Consider the following 17,203-nt stretch of genomic DNA (forward strand, 5'->3'; position numbering starts at 1 on the left):
CCCTCACGGCATAATTACCTCCCAAAGACCCTACCTTCAAATATCATCACATTGGGAATTAGGTTTCAACTTAGGAATGTTGTGGGGACACATTCAGTCTATAGCAGCATGTATCATGTGTTTGTGAAGCTACCTATCTCCCCTATTAGACCACGAGCTTCAAAATGGCTAGGACCCTCTCCCAAGTATTTTTGTATCCACAAGACCTAGAAAAGATCCCAGTATGCAATAAATGAGTGTTTGACTGGATCTTTTAAAAACACTGTATTGTTTGGAAAGGAGGCATAGCCGCAATTCATCACTTTAGTAAAATCATATGAAACTGATAAATAACTACTATACATATATACATGAGCTGATTTGATCACGTTTGTAGAAGATCATAAACTTTTAAGGGCAAGAACCAAACAATACTATAAATTATTTTAAAATATACAGAACTACAAAAATATGAAAACCCAACATCCCGATACCGTTTGTCTTAGATTGTTTTTATTTTTTAATTTTTGTCTTGATTCTTTTTTTAATTGAAGTATAGTCAGTTTACAATGTTATGTCAATTTCTGGTGTACACATAATAGTTCAGTCATACATATATACACATGTTTGTTTTCATATTCTTTTTCATTATAGGTTACTACAAGATACTGAATATAGTTCCCTGTGCTATAAAGTTGAAACTTGTTATCTGTTTCATATATAGTAATTAGTGTCTGCAAATACTGAACTCCCAATATATCTTCTGACCTTGTTCCCCACCTGGTAACCATAAGTTTGTTTTCTATGTCTGTGAGTCTCTTTCTGTTTTGTAAAGTTCATTTATCTTTTTTTTTTTTTAGATTCCACATGTAAGTGATATCATATGGTAGTTTCCTTTCTCTGTCTGGCTTACAACACATAGTATGACAATCTCTAGGTCCATCCATCTTACTGCAAATGGCTTTATTTTCTTTTTTATGGCCGTGTAGTATTCCATTGTATTTATTTATACCACACCTTTTTCATCCAGTCATCTGTCGATGGACATTTAGGTTTTTTCTATGTCTTGGCTGTTGTAAATGGTGCTATGACATTGGGGTGCATGTATCTTTTTGAATTAAAGTTCCCTCTGAATATATGCCCAGGAGTGAGAATGCTGGATCATATGGTAAGTCCATTTTTAGTTTTTTAAGGAATCTCCATACTGTTTTCCATAATGGCTGCACCAAACTACATTCCCACCAGCAGTGTTGGAAGGTTCCCCTTTCTCCACACCTTCTCCAGCATTTATTTATCTGTGGACTTTTGAATGATGGCCATTCTGACTGGTGTGAGGTGATACCTCATTGTAGTTTTGAGTTGCATTTCTCTGATAATTAGTGATATAGAACATTTTTTCATGTGCCTATTGGCCATTTGTATGTCTTCACTGGAGAATGTTAGGTTTTCTGCTCATTTTTGGACTGAGTTGTTTGGTTTTTTTCTTATTAGCTTTTGTGAGCTGTTTATATATTCTGGAAATTAAACCCTTGTCAGTCTCATCTTCCACAAATATTTTCTCCCATTCTGTAGGTTATCTTTCTGTTTTGCTTATGGTTTCCTCTGCTGTGCAAAAAGCTTATAAATTTGATTAGGTCCCATTTTTTTAATTTCTTTTCCTTTTTCAGTTTTATTATGTAGAATCATTACAGTTCAACTGCACATACACATTATATTGCATGTAAATACGTATATACAGTATTCTGCACTTTTTTTTAGTTTATGTATATGTACTAATTATTGTTTCTAAGAACAGATTAGATCTTTAACTTTTTAAACTTACATAGTTATCAAAGGAATAAAGCCAACTACAAAATAGTTTGTTTATTTCTGCTTTTATTTCTGTTGCCTGGGTAGACTGCCCTAGGAGAACACTGCTAAGATTTATGTCAGAGAATGTTTTGCCTATGTTTTCTTCTAAGAGATTTATAGTGTCTTGTCTTATGTTTAAGTCTTTAATCCGTTTTGAGTTTATTTTTGTGGATGGTGAGAGGGAGTATTCTAACTTTATTGATTTACATGCTGCTGTCCAGTTTTCCCAACACCACTTGCTAAAGAGATGGTCTTTTCTCCATTGTATGTTCTTGCCTCCTTTGTCAAAGATTAATTGACTTAAAGTCTGTAGGTTTATTTCTGGGCTCTCTATTCTGTTCCATTGATCCATATGTGTGTTTTTGTACCACTACCATGCAGTTTTGATTACTGTAGCTCTGTAGTATTGTCTGAAGCCTGGGAGGGTTATTCCTCCAACTTCATTCTTTTCTTCAGTATTGCTTTGGCAATTCTGGGTCTTTTGTGATCCCATGTAAATTTTAGCATTATTTGTTCTAGTTCTGTGAAAAATATCCTGGGTAATTTGACAGGGATCACATTAAATCTGTAGATTGCTTTGGGTAGCATGGCCATTTTAACAATACTGATTCTTCCAATCCAAGAACATGGGATATCCTCCCATTTCTTTAAGTCATCTTTAATTTCCTTAGTCAATCTTTTGTAGTTCTCTGCATATGTGTCTTTCATTTCGTTGGTCAGATATTTATTCCTAAGTTTTTTGTTTTTGGATGTGATTTTAAAAGGGATTGTTTATTTTCTTTTTCTGATATTTCTTTGTTAATGTAAAGAAATGCAACAGATTTCTGAATGTTAATCTTGTATCTTGCTATCTTACAAATCGAATGCACCTTTTAGCCATTCCCCAGATACTATCCATTGGCTTCTCTCCTAAGAGATGAACACCACCCTGAAGTTGGTGTATCCATCTTCTCCATATGTTCTCATTTTTACTATTTAAGAAAATATATCCATAAACAATAGATAGTATTATTCTTTTTAATACTTTGTCACCAATATCTAATACAGATATAATGTGAGCCACATGTGTAATTTCAAATGTTATAGTAGCCACATTTTGAAAAATAGAAACAGATAAAATATAATTTTAATGTTGTTTTATTTAACCCAGAATAGCCAAAATATAATCATTTGAACATGTATTCAATATAAAAATCATTAGTAAACTATTCAATACTATTTTTAAAAAATTTCTGGTACTAAGTTTTTTAAATCCCCCTGGTAGTTTATACTTACTGCACATCTTGGTTCAGATGATAAATTTTGACTTCATAACATCTAAGTTGAAAAAATAGGTTCTTATCCAAGTTGTTTTCTAAACATATTTAAACGTTTTCTGATAACTGAAATCAGTTTTGAAAATTTAAATTAATGAAAATTAACAATTCAGTATTCCAGTCACAATAACTACATTTCAAGCGCTCAACATCCACATAAGGCTAGTAGACACCCAATTGGACAGTGCAGCTTGAAAGGAGAACACAAATACCATTCAGCATCTTTCTTTTGCCTACTCCTTTTATCAAATATGTGTATTTTTTTCTTCCTTTGCTACATCCTAGAACGTTAAGTCCAGATGGACTGGATGGTTTTGAATTCCAGGGTAGATGACAGTTTACTTTTTAAAAAATCATCTATCACTGAGTTTCCTCAGTAGATGTTAAACTACTTTCAAAATACCCAACTGCTTTCCATTTTCGTTTAAACAATGGGATTGTTAAGCAGGATATACCAACTGATAAATAAGGACGCGCTGCAACCGACAAAGGTGCAGCTTTTCATACTTCCCCACCACCGCCCTCCACACACGCGCGCGCACACATACGTACACACGTGCACACGCGCGCGTCCACCTCCAGGATGCGCCTTCTCGCTCCCTGACCCCTGGGCGGGGGGGGGGGGGTGCCAGCGGTCTCCGGGGAGCCCTAGGCTGGCCGGGGCTTGGAGGGAGGGGGGTGGTGCCCACGTCCCTTTTAAATACGATGAAACGGCTCCCGGTTCCCCCGAGGAGGGAGTGGAGAAGCCGGGGTGGGGGCGAAAAGCAGCCCCGTTGGAGCCCACTGGTCAGCAGCTCCCCCTCAGGAAGCCGCGGGAACAACGCGAGGCTGGGGAGGCGGCCTCCAGCCCGGCACTGGCCACGCGGCGCCGTGCGGGTGGGAGGTCGGGACGCGCGCTTTCCCCCGCAGGGCCCTTACTGGCAGTTTGGGGCGTCAGTCCGTGGAGCAGCGGGACCTCCGGGACCCGAGAACCGCCAGAGTGCCTGTGTTCTCCTCAGTTTGGGTTTCCCAAGACAACGCAGTCACACCAAAAACTCTTTCCAGATACCAGGACGGCCCCCAAACTTTTTCCCACAGCTCATTCCCCGCCCCTCCGCCCCCTGTTCGCCGCGCTTTGTGCTTCGCCTCAGGAGTTGAGTGACCTCTTCCAGTAAAACGTCAGCTCTGCAAAATCCCAGGAGCAAAATACAGCCCAACTTCCCGGGGGAGACCAGAAGCCAGAAAACATCACAAACCCCAACCACAAACCCCTGTTTTCCCAATGCTTTACCAAAAAAAAAAAAGCCCAGCCCGCCCCCGCGCGGTGCATGCTTGGACAAGTAGTTCCCCCAAACAGCGCAGCGCTGGATCAGCTCGGCGCTCAGGTGGACTCTCCGGAACAGAACTGCAGTTCCCGTAGTGCTCTGCGGCAGAGTGGAAGGGGCGGAGCGGGCGAGTGCGAAACGCGCTTGCGCAGGTCGAGGGCTAGAGGGAGGCGGAGGTTCCGCGGTCCAACTGCTGAGGAGTCTCCATGTGACAGTGAGTGGCGTCCCAGCTCCAGGCGACGCCCGGCTCGGGTTTCGGACCCCAAGCTCCGTACAGCGTTCCGGCGCCAGGAGACACCGGCCGGCTGGAGCGCGTGGCGTTGGCTGGAGGCCCTGGGCGCAGAGTGAGCAGTCGCGGCGGGGCAAGTACCTGAGGTGCCGCCGAGACCCTGCGTCTCCCGAGAGGCGGGCGGCGCGTCTGTCAGCGCGGCGTCCGCGAGCGCGCGGACATGAACGGCTTCACGCCCGAGGACATGAGCCGCGGCGGGGACGCGGCCGCCGCCGTGGCTGCCGTGGTGGCTGCTGCTGCGGCGGCCGCCGCCGCCTCGGCCGGGAACGGAGCCGGGGCGGGCGCCGGGGCGGAGGTGCCGGTCGCCGGGGCCGTGTCGGCGGCGGGGCCCCCGGGAGCGGCCGGGCCGGGTCCCGGGCAGCTGTGTTGTCTGCGGGAGGACGGCGAGCGGTGCGGCCGGGCGGCGGGCAACGCCAGCTTCAGCAAGAGGATCCAGAAGAGCATCTCGCAGAAGAAGGTGAAGATCGAGCTGGATAAGAGCGTAAGTGACAGCGGGACTGGGCGCTGGGGGAGCGGAGCGGCGGGATGCACGGGCGGGCGGGGTCGGGGGCCCCAGACCTGGGTGCAGCGCCAGCCGGCTCGGGGGTCTCCAGCGGGGAGCAAACAGCCCGGCGCTGCAAGTCGGACCGCCGCCCCGGCGGACACACTTGCGGGCCGCGCGCCGCCCCTCCCCTCCCCGCGCACCCGGCCGGCTCCCTGCGTCCCCCTGGTCTGCCTTCCCCCTTCCTCCGCCGCCGAGACCGGGAAGCGAAACAAAGGGGCGGCCGCGCCGAGGGCCCGGGCTAGTTTTCCTGCAGCCCCGCAGCTCCTTCTGGAGCGGAGGCGCCTTCTTTGTTTTGCTGCCCAAGCTGGCGGTTGGCCCCGGGGAGTAGCTGCCCCAGTCCAGGGAGAGTGGAGTCCGGCCACGACCTGCCGTCGTAGGCCAGGGGGTCCCCGCGTTCCTCGTTCCCCGAGCTGCCGGCGCCGGCGGGGAGCCGTGTCGGCGGCGGCAGCATCTAGGGCAGCTGCACGGAGCGTGGGGAGCACGCAGCCTCTGCGGTTTTGCCATCCGTTTGGCAGCCATCCATCCGGGTTTCTTTTTTCTTCCTTTACACGTCTGTTCTTTTGACCATCTATGAAGTTTTTAGGAACCACCTTCTCCACTTTTCCGAGCGCTGGCCCGCGGTAATAAATAAGATGTCAGAACCAGCACACGTTTTGCGTATTTTTAACTTGCTCTTAGCTTAAAGGTTACTTTAAAAGCCTATTAAGTCAGTCTTTACTTGTTTTTTTTTCCTTTTTAAGGAATAACTATTGATATATGAGACCCAGTATTTCAAATGTCACTATACAACTGTCAAGACTATGTAATTAAAGTTTTTGAAAAGTTTATTTGGGATACTTTCTGCCTTCTTAAAGAGTTAGTTCTCTAGTTGTGTTCATGAGAAACTTCTCAGGTAAACTTGAATAATTTCATATTGCTTTGGTTGGAAAAACGTTATTAAAGATAAATGCATTTATTTAGTACTCAGAAAAGTTCAAATTTAAATTTAATTTACAACTTATAATTCAAATTTAAATGTAGTTAAGGTATGAAATTAGCTCGTTTCTAAAAATGGATAGTTTTGTATCTGGTTTATAATTTTGAGTATTTAGAAAGATTAGGAAATATGCATTATGATATTAACATATGCTCTAAGTAGAGAAAATACTATCAAATAGCAAGTTGTGGGCAACATAATTTTTCCTTTGTTAAAAAACAGCATGACCTAACTAATCTAGTTCACTGTCATTACAATTTGATGACAGAACCTAGAGAGTTGGAATTTCTCATTCTCCTCTGCGTCTCTCTCTCCCTTCCGGTGCTGGCATCCCTCCACCACCTCCTCTTAACAGTATTGTCACACAGGGTATATTTAACTGGTTGCAGGACTTAAAAGAGTAGAAAGAAACATACATCTTCTTAACAATAGCCTGTTTGGACTGTTGTTTTTATTGTTAATAACTGTGAATTATGTATTTTACTAACACATAGACACATTTTACTGTAATCATAAGTAGTCTGTGAAACTTCTCTGTTTCAGGCAAGGCATCTTTACATTTGTGATTATCATAAAAACTTAATTCAGAGTGTTCGAAACAGAAGAAAGAGAAAAGGGAGTGATGATGATGGAGGAGATTCCCCTGTGCAAGATATCGATACTCCAGAGGTAGATGAAAGTTTTTGTATGTTAAACGTAAATCTTATGTGCTCTATTATGACAATTTTATGAAAAGAGATGAACAAATTTTAAAAATACGTAAAGCACTGGAAAGTCTGAAAATGAAAGCAAAATTAAATATAGCCATTTAACATGCAGTTACACAATTTGACTTGTTATATTTTCAGTTGACGACTCTTATAGCTCTGTTGTCATGGTTTTTTTTTTTTTTTGCCCCCAAACAGTTTTTAATATCTATCCTCAAAAGATTGAAGTGTTTAATACACTTGTAGTTCTGATTATATAAAAAATTTTTTTGTTCTTTTTTTTCTTTTTTGGGGGGGAGGTGTGGTAGTTAGATTTATTTGGTTTTTTAATTGCTTTTTAGAGAAGGTGCTGGGAATTGAACCCAGGACCTTGTATATGCTAGCATACGCTCTACCACTTGAGCTATATCCTCCCCCTAAGATGGTTTTTAAATAATGGAATTAAGTTTTTATTGTGTTGAAATTGAAGTGTTATTATACATATCGAAGATAAGTGTTTAACAAATTGTATGAACTAATTTATATATGTTCATTTTTTTCTAGGTTGATTTATACCAATTACAGGTGAATACACTTAGGAGATACAAAAGACACTTCAAACTCCCAACCAGACCAGGACTTAATAAAGCACAACTTGTTGAGGTATATATGAGTTTTAAACTATTTCACCTTTAAATGAGCCTGTTCATACAAAATAAGGTCATTAAATACTAATGACATTGTTAATGTAGTGGATATATCAATACAGTTTAGTTAGAAAAATTGAAGTTAATAAAAAAAATCTATTGTGGAAGAATCTAGCTGCCTAGAAATGCTTTCTGCTACTTAGGAAATTCCTTTATGTAAGGACTACTCAAAGGATTGTGTGCAGTTTTCTAAGCACCTTCTAATACTGACTTTCAGAAATATTGAAAGTTTTTTTTTTATTCTCATTCTAGAAATCTGTCCTGTTTAAAGTTCTGTTTACTCAGTAAACATTTATTTAATACCTAATTGAGGCATAATAAGATAAGTTAATAAGCTTTGATGTCTTCATTAGAATTTATTTTTTGAAGTTTTGGATGGAATAGGTTTGATGGATAAGCCCTTGAACAGTATTCCAGTAACTTGCAGAGTTAACTGTTTCAGAACTTGTCCTTGTTGCTGTTAGTTTGTTTTATTTCAAGCATCCATGTTTTCATACCTAGAAGATGAAGACTTTTATTCACGCTTTTACTTGTAGTTTCTTTGATACAGAGTTTCTAGTCCTTTAGTGGATTTTGAAAAGTTGAGTGTGTTTGTGTTCTCAGGAAATAAAAGAGCCAAGAAATCTGTGCATCATATTAAGATGTTTATAGATTTATGTATTTATACTTCAGTCATGTTTAAAATTAAAATGCTTGACTTACTCAACAGAAAATAAATGTAAATATATAAATCAGTTTTCTCATATTCTTCATCTTGAATTTAGTAATCCAACATTTTCTAAAATGTACATATTGAGTAAGATAGAAGAAAATAAAAGGTACAGTTCTTTGGCAGAATGCCTTTTAACATTGTTGAGATCCAGTATATTAACGTTTTAGCCAGAATTTCTTCTTTTCTTCTTGCCTAGGCAACAAAAATCTAATTTTTCTCCAAATCTAATTTAAAAGATTGCATCCTTTTTGGATTGTATAGTACATTAATATAACATAAATATAAATATTGCCTGCTGTGATGAAACTATCCATATACATACATATACTGATCAGCTGAAGGTACCTTTGTTTTGGGACAAGTGAGAACTGAAGAACTGATTATTTTAAATGTTACATTTAAATGTATTTTTTTTTAATGGATAAATCAAACCTGAAGTCTTTGACAGTCTGATCTTTTTAAAAATTGTATAATTTCTAGAGCTATTTTCTTTTTTAGAAATAAGAAATGCAAATAGCCATGAGTGCTACAGCTTAGTCAGAAATGTAGATATTTATAAATGATTCCAAAGTTGAATGACTGTTCTCCTTCAGTCTCTGAATTGTCTTTAAGAAGTTTTATCGTCTAGAATGTAAACACGCATATCATCTCCCTGGGTTAGTCTGTTATGTGTCTGTGGGTAGTTGCACATGTTACATTAGCACAATGCAAAGGCAAGAAGCAGGTAAACATTCTTAAGTGAACATCTCTTTCCTTTCTCATTTCCCATCCATAATTTTTATTCAGAAAAAATTTTCAGGGAACCTTAACAAAGAATACTACCAATGAATGAAGGAATGTAAGTTATAGCAAACATATTTGTGAAATAATTCATGGTTTGTTTCTACAGAACCAAAACTTTTTCGACTTAATGTTTATCCTTTTTCCATAAGTAGAGTCTAAACTATTATATGAAGCATATGGACTCTGACATTTTGTTTTATTTTCCTGATATTTGAAGTTTAAAAGTAAAAATACTTAATTTCTAATCTAGATCTCAGTTATAAAATATAAAATAAGTAAAAGGAAATACACATTCTGATTAATACATAGCTGATTGAGTGGGCCAAGGGATCTTTTGAAATCACACTATCTCTTGTTCATAACATCTTACTCTTAATATGCTTTTCATCCTGTGGTATTTTGTTAAATACAATTTATTTTTAAAAAGGAATAGCTCTTATCACATAGCACCTTTTCTTTTGATGACAGTTTTTTACCTAGTTTATAAAATCTGTTAATATCTGTAATTTAATTTCCTCAATTTTTTTTTTCTTTATAGATAGTTGGTTGCCACTTTAGGTCTATTCCAGTGAATGAAAAAGACACCTTAACATATTTCATCTACTCAGTGAAGAATGACAAGAACAAATCAGATCTCAAGGTTGATAGTGGTGTTCACTAGGAGAGATGGAATTGAGACTAAGACTTGGATGTGCAGATGTTAAGACTGCTTACTGTTTTTTGACATGTAGAAATGTTCCTTGTGTATTTTTTCTACAGACGATTTTCTCTGGTTTTATTTTCTTTGTTTCTGACTCTAATAATTAGTTGGAAACTCATGTAAAATGAGCTTTCCTAGATTAAAAAATATTTTAAATAAAGGTTATTGCTATTATAGTTGCTTCAGTGTATTTATTTTGTGAAACTTAATTTTTATTTTAAACTGACTTTTAGAGGCCAATATTGAGACTTTAATGTGAAGATCATTTTGTTACTTTTTTTTTTTTTAATTCCAAGAAACTAACAGATAAAGAAGTAACAGATGTAGCACATTTGCTTTCTCTGGGACAATCTGATTTGGAATTAAGAATATCTAAATAGTTTTATTTCTTAAAGTGTTTTTTAGTACTAATAGGTTTGAAAAGTAGACTTCCACTGGGATGAAGCTTCTTTTTAATTTCCTTTTATTATTACTACTTGATGAAATGTCAGGAAGAAAAAATAGTTTAATGTCTACCTCCTTCCAAAGAAGACCTAATGTATCAGCAGAAATAAACACTGTGTTGAAAGTTGTAATATGAGCATAGAATTAAATATAGTTGTTTCTTTAAATTTATTTTAGAGAAAAGGTATTTATATGACATAAGTATAGAAAGAAGCTCTGCAGTGCCCCTTAATTTTCAGTCCTGTTCCGTACTGTTTACATTGCAAATTAAAACTAATAAATTGGAGAGGTCTAGAAATCTATCAAGATCTTTAAATTTTGGTCATCCATAGCTCTGACTTGATTTCTATTTTATTTCCTTTTTATATTTCATTCTGTATCAGTTTTCCCTTAAATATGTTTAACCTCTACTTTTCCTGAGATTGTATTGTTTAACCAGGGTCTTACAGTTGCAAATTAGATTTACAGCTTGTGACATCAGAACAAAACAATAGTCTCAGCGAAGTGTTCTGTGATTGTGCTGCAGACTGTAGCATGGAAGTAGATGAGACCATTAATGTAGCTCAGGACATCTCAGGGCTGACATTTGGGCTGATGAGTCTTCATTGTGCGAGGCTGTCTTGTGTGTTGTAGGGTTAGCAGCATCACTGCAGTCTTCATACTAGTGCCAGGAAAGCTCCGAAGGTGATAACCAAAAGTATCTCTAGACATAGTCATATGTCTGCCAGTGAGGGACAAAGTCACCCCTAATTGGGAACCACTGTGTAGCTAAATCTAAAGAACATACTGGTTCAGTAGGAGGTAAGTCTGAGTCTGTGTATTTTAACATGTTCTGGGTGTACTGAAAACTAGAAAATATGGTGAACAGTGAAGCTGCTGGTCTTTGTTCTTGCTACGACCATTTGAAGATTCACTTGCTACCTTATTGATGAGCAGAGGCTGTAATAATTGGTATTACAGAAACCTCTATTTCCAGTGTTCCAGAAATCTCCATGAGAAATTTTTTCTTAGCTGTTTAAAAATGAACCACATAGCTATAAGATGTGGTGGTTTATTTGAAGAAAGTATTACTTCTATACTTTGTTACCTACACATTTGAAGATTTAGCTTCTAAATAAAAACTTGACTGTAGGCTTATTTTTTCCTATGAAACCATACTCCATTCTTGCGAAAAAATCTTGAAGTTACTTGCTGACATTCAAGTGTCTGTTTATTAATGCAACTTTTCACTAGCAATGTTAGTTTCATACAACTGATTATTTGCCTGAAATGTAGTTGTATAAAAAGTGAAAAGAGTTCTGAGTGTTGGTTATCCAATGAGATTAGATCCTTGTTAGAGCAATGTAAACAAGAAAAATTGAAAACTGAAGAGCCTCACCAAAGTTGAGAGACTCAAGAAGCTGCAATGTAAAGTTGTATATAAAAATTTCAATTCCTTCCTATTGGGTTTTTTAAATTACAGATTTACCAGATATCTTTTTACTTATCTATATCTGAACAAGAAAAAGTAAATGGAACCTCGTATCTTAAGAATGTGGGTTACTTTTCATGTTAGAACATCAGGAAAAGAATCCGGATTTGACTGCCACTGGGATAGAGTGTAGCAGGAGCTCAAGAAATAAGTCAGTTATCTGGTAACCACCTTTTGCTGAGTAATTTAGAAAAAGGCTAAAAATTAATGCTGAAATTACTTCTTTAAGGAAACAAACTCTATATTATTTCTACATAGTTTTTTTTTAAAATGAGGTGAAATACACTATTAACCACTTTAAAGTGTACAATTTGGTGATATTTAGGGTATTCACAATGTTGTGCAACCACCAGCTGTAACTTGGAAGCTTTTTGATCACCCCAGAGAAACACCCATACGTAATCACCCCCAATTCCTCCCTCCTCCTATAGCCTAATAACCTCTAATCTGCTTTCTGTCTCTATGGATTTGCCTATTATGGATATATCATAAAAAGGGAATATACAATATATGTCTTTTTGTGTCTGGATTTCTTTCTTTCTTTCTTTTTTTTTACTTAGTGTGTTTTCAAGGTTCAAGTTGTACCATATATTAGTACTTAGTTCCATTTTTTGCTGAATAACATTCCTGTGTGTGTGTGTGTGTGTGTGTAAATCTGTGCATCACAATTTGCTTTGCCATTCATCCATTGATGAACATTTGGACATTTGAATTTCCACCTTTGGCTATTATGAATAACGCTACTATAAACATTTGTGTACAAGTTTCTGTGTGGACATGTCTTCATTTCTCTTGAATATGTATCTAGGAGTGGAGTTGCTGAGTCACATGGTAATTCTATAATGTTTTGAGGAACTGCTGAACTTTTCCATAGTGGCTGTATCATTTTATGTTCCAACAACAATGTACAAGAATTCCTATTTCTCCAAATCGCTAATACTTGTATTTCCTTTTTGTTTTGTTTTTTAATTAAAGCCAATCTACTGGATGTGAAGTGGTATCTCATTGTGGTTTTGATTTGCATTTCAAGTCCTTTGTTCATTTTTAAATTGGGTTGTTTCTTGTTGTTGAGTTCTTTATTCTGGATATTAACTCTGTATCCAATATATGATTTACAAATATTTTCTCCCATTCCGTATATTGCCTTTTCACCTTCTTAATGTTCTTTGATGCATGAAAGTTTTAATTTTTATTTAGTACAACTTGTTTGTTTCTCATACTTTTGGTGTCAAGTCTAAGATTCCATTGTCAAATCCAACATAAAGATTAACCCGTGTGTTTTTTCTAGGAATTTTATAGTTTTAGCTCTTAAATTTAGGTCGTTGACTCATTTTGAGTCAATTTTTTTGTAGATGGAGTGTGGTAGAATTCCAGCTTCATTCTTGTGAATAGGGTTATCCAATTGCTCCAGCACAATTTGTTGAAGAGAGTATTCTTTCCCCACTGAAGGATTTTGGCACCCTTGTCAAAAATCAGTTTACCATAGATGTTTGAGTTTACTTTTATACCCTTAATTCTATTCCTTTGGTCAATATTTCTATTCTTATGCCTGTATTGTACTTTTTGACTACTGTAGCCTTGTAGTAAGTTTTAAAATCAGGAAATGTGAGTCCTCGCACTTTGTTTTTCTTTCTCAATATTGTTTAGGATATTTGGGGCCCCTTGTGGTTCCATATGAATTTGAGGATAGGTTGGATTTTCCATTTCTGCAAAAAAAGACCATTGGAATTTGATGAGAATTATACTAAATCTGTAGATCATTTAACAGTTGTCATCTTAACAATGTTAAGAATGCCAATCCATGAACATGGAATATCTTTCCATTAATTTTAGTTCTTCCATTTCTTTCTGTAATGTTTTATAGTTTTCAGTGTACAAATCTTTCACCTCTTTGGTTAAATTTATTCATGATATTTTATTTTTGATGCTATTGTAAATGGAATTGTTTTCTTACTTTCTTTTTGGGTTGTTCCTTACTGTTGCATAGAAAACTGATTTTTGTTTGTTGACCCTGCACCTGTGCTGAATTCATTTATTAGCTCTAGCAGTATTTCTGTGGATTTTATGAGATTTTTCTATATGTAGAATCTTGTAATCATTAAATAGAGATAATTTTACTTCTTTTTAAAATTGGATATTTAATTATTTATTTATTTATTTTTGCTAAATTGCTCTGGCTAGGACTTAAAGTTCAACGTTGAAGAGCAGTGATGGAAATGGGCATCCTTGTCTTGTTCTTTTCCTTATGAAGAGAGCTTTCAGTCTTTCACCACTGAGTATGATGTTAATTGTGGATATATCAAAAATGCTCCTTATTATATTATTGTTAGTTTGATGAGTATTTTGTATCATGAAAGGGTATCAAGTACTCTTTCTATGACTATTGAAGTAATCATGATTTTTCTTCCCCCCTTTGTTTTACTAATGTAGTACATTACCTTCAATTATTTTCTTTTGTTGAACCACCCTTGCATTCCTGGGATAAATATCACTTGGTCATGATGTATAATCCTTTTAATGTGCTATTGGTTTTGGTTTGTTAGTATTTGTTGAAGACTTTTATGTCTATATTCGTAAGGGATATTGGTCTAATTTTTCTGCTACTGTGTTTATCTGACTTTGGTCTCAGGATAATGCTGGCCTCATAGAATGTGTTAGAAAGTGTTCCCTTGTATTTTTTGGAATAATTTGAGTAGGGTTGATGTTAATTTATCTTTAAAAGTTTGAATTCACTACTGAAACCATCTGGTCTGGAACTTTTCTTTCATGGAAGATTTTTGAGTTATTGATTCAGTCTCTTTACTTATTATAGGGCAGTAGAGGTTTTCTGTTTATTCTTGAGTCAGCTTTGATAATTTGTGTGTTTCTAGGAATTTGTTCATTTCATCTAGATTATTCGATTTGTTGTCATACAGTTGTTCATAACATTCTTTTATAATACTTTTAATTTCTGTAAGGCTAATAGTAATGTCCCTGCTTTTATTTGTAATTTTAGTTATATATACTTTCTCTCTTTATTTTTCAGTAGTCTAGCTAAGGGTCTGTCAATTTTAGTGATGTTTAATTTGGTTTCATTAATTCTCTCTTTTCTAGCCTGTATTTTATTTATTTATGCTCTATTCATTATTTTCTTAACTGGTTTGGACTAAGTTTGATCTTTTTCTAGTTTTTTAAGGCATAAATTTCAGTTGTTGATTTGAGATCTCTCTTCTTTATTAATGTATATATTTACAGCTATAAATTTCCCTCTGAGTATTTCTTTTGTGGCATCCCATAAATGTTGGTGTCTTATTTTTGATTTCATTCATCTCAAAGTATATTCTAATTTCCCTAGTTGTTTCTTTGACTTATTGGTTGTTAAAGATGCACTGTTTAATTTCCACAGATCTGTGCATTTTCCATGTTTCTTCTGTTATTGATTTCTAGCTTAAGTCCATTGTTAAGGAAGGTAGTTTGCATGATTCCAATTTTTTTTTAATTTATGGAGAATTGTTTTATGGGCTATCATATAGTCTACCCTGAAGAATGTTCCATGTGCATTTGAGAAGAATGTGTATTCTGCTGTCCTTGGGTGGGGTACTCTGTATATTACTGTTAGGTCTAGTTGGTTTAAAGTATTGTTCAATTCCTCTGTTTCCTTTTTAATCTTCTGTCTATCAATAACTTAAAGTCTATCCATAATTTAAAGTGAGATATTGGAATCTCCAACCATTATTGTAGAACTGCCTATTTCTCCTTTCAGGTCAGCCAATGTTTGCTTCATATATTTTCTGGCTCTGTTGTTTGGTGCACGTGTGTTTATAATTTTTTACAACTTGTGGATTGACCCTTTTAACAATATAAAATATCTTTCCTTGTCTCTTATAACAGTTTTTTAATTTAAAATCTGTCCTGTCTGGCATTAGTACAGCCATCCCAGCTCTCTTTTGGCTGCTATTTGCATGAATTTACGTATTTTTGATAGCAAAATTCAGATTATTATATCTAGGCAAGTGATGGTGATTCAAAAGTTTTTGTCATGTCATTGCTTATTCATTTAATGAGTTAGTTTAAAAATGTCAAGAAATGTCATATGTATAAATTTTTTCAAATGTGTGTACTGTTTACTATAGAATTCATTCCTTTGGGATTATGAAATTCCTTATATTTCTTTCTAGGTAAAAACTGATATTATAAACTTTATTATATGCGTCATGTCCTAGTTGCATTTGTAGTCTACATGGTCAGCTACTAGTTCTTAAATAATAATCATATTAATTGCTACTAGATTATCATATATGTGTAAGCATGTGTGTGTATTTCCTTTAATGTATATTTAAAGTAGACATCAAGTCAGTTTTATACCCATAATACCCAACACTTAGATTTTCACTTCTTAAAGTCTGGAAATATAGATCACATACACTTTTTCTGTTGAAAATTTAAAACAGGTTTTTATTTGTAAAATTCTTAGCATATATTGGCTACATGTATGTCACACATTTCTCTCTAGGTATACCACTATACAAAGATGACCACATTTTGGTGACTCCATTCTATAGAAGTAAATTGAGGAAGCTAATTCAATGTCAATTTACTATATTTTTCCAGTATCAGTTTCTCTTCAATTGTTTGAGAGACAAGTTTAGGTTTAGGCTGTTGATGCAATATGATTTAGAAATATATGAATTTGATCATTTTTTTCCTTGTAGGAAAATTATTGTAAAGCCTATAGTGTTTTACTGATAAGATTATTTATATTTTAAAAGTACTGGTCATAATATTTTGCAAAAACTATTTATTATGGAAAGAATTCATGTGTACCTGTGGGCAATTGTAATGAAGTTAAAGTTGTAGAGTGCTCTGTGAATGTTCTTATCTGTCCTCATCTTCCTCCAAGAGCTGTTGCTGACTGTTCTGTTTCTCCGTGTTGCTTCCAATTATCCAATAATCCTTTACGATTAGCGCCTAATCCCAGCAAACAAAAATATTCAAGGAGCCCCTAATTTTTATCAAAAAGAGATGAGCTATTAGTAAGTATTACCATTAACTTTGTGCTCAGCATCATGGAATTCATTGTAAGAACAAGAATATATAAAGTCAAAGATAAAAAGACAGAAATTGTTATTCAGTAAGCATTTAGCATATGTGAGTTATCTGAAATGTACAGCTGTATGTTCCATACAAGTAAAAGTTTGCTTTCCTAAAAAAGAAACAGATTAGATGATGCTGTTAGGTAATGCAGTGGTTAGGACTCTAGATGCTAGAGGAGAACTGGCCGTATTCAAAACCCAGTTCTGTTGCTCTGATAATGCAACTTTAGACGAGCTACTTAATCAGTAATCCTTGGCATTTTCGTCCATAGAGCAGGGGTCATGATAGTACATTTAGAACAATTGCACATTTTTAATAAAAGCTTAGTTGTCTTTTCTCGTAGCTAAAGCTATTGAAAAAATAAAAGA

General features: G+C 36.5%; 1 protein-coding gene across 1 annotated transcript; it reads left to right on the top strand.

The window, feature by feature from the left end:
- Positions 1 to 4,361: 4,361 nt before the first annotated feature.
- Positions 4,362 to 10,023, top strand: SAP30 (Sin3A associated protein 30). The gene is made up of 4 exons (XM_074355503.1): positions 4,362 to 5,220; positions 6,803 to 6,928; positions 7,510 to 7,608; positions 9,686 to 10,023. The coding sequence occupies exons 1-4, from the start codon at positions 4,900 to 4,902 to the stop codon at positions 9,806 to 9,808; spliced, it is 669 nt and encodes a 222-aa protein (XP_074211604.1). The 5' UTR covers positions 4,362 to 4,899; the 3' UTR covers positions 9,809 to 10,023.
- The last annotated feature ends 7,180 nt before the right edge of the window (positions 10,024 to 17,203 follow it).

Source organism: Camelus bactrianus, chromosome 31 (genome assembly GCF_048773025.1).
Source record: "Camelus bactrianus isolate YW-2024 breed Bactrian camel chromosome 31, ASM4877302v1, whole genome shotgun sequence".
Classification (NCBI taxonomy): domain Eukaryota; kingdom Metazoa; phylum Chordata; class Mammalia; order Artiodactyla; family Camelidae; genus Camelus; species Camelus bactrianus.

Coding starts and splice junctions, on each gene's coding strand:
- SAP30 (XM_074355503.1), top strand. CDS start 4,900: ATGAACGGCTTCACGCCCGAGGACATGAGCCGCGGCGGGGACGCGGCC. Junction 5,221..6,802: donor AGATCGAGCTGGATAAGAGC/GTAAGTGACAGC, acceptor TCTCTGTTTCAG/GCAAGGCATCTTTACATTTG. Junction 7,609..9,685: donor ATAAAGCACAACTTGTTGAG/GTATATATGAGT, acceptor TTTTCTTTATAG/ATAGTTGGTTGCCACTTTAG.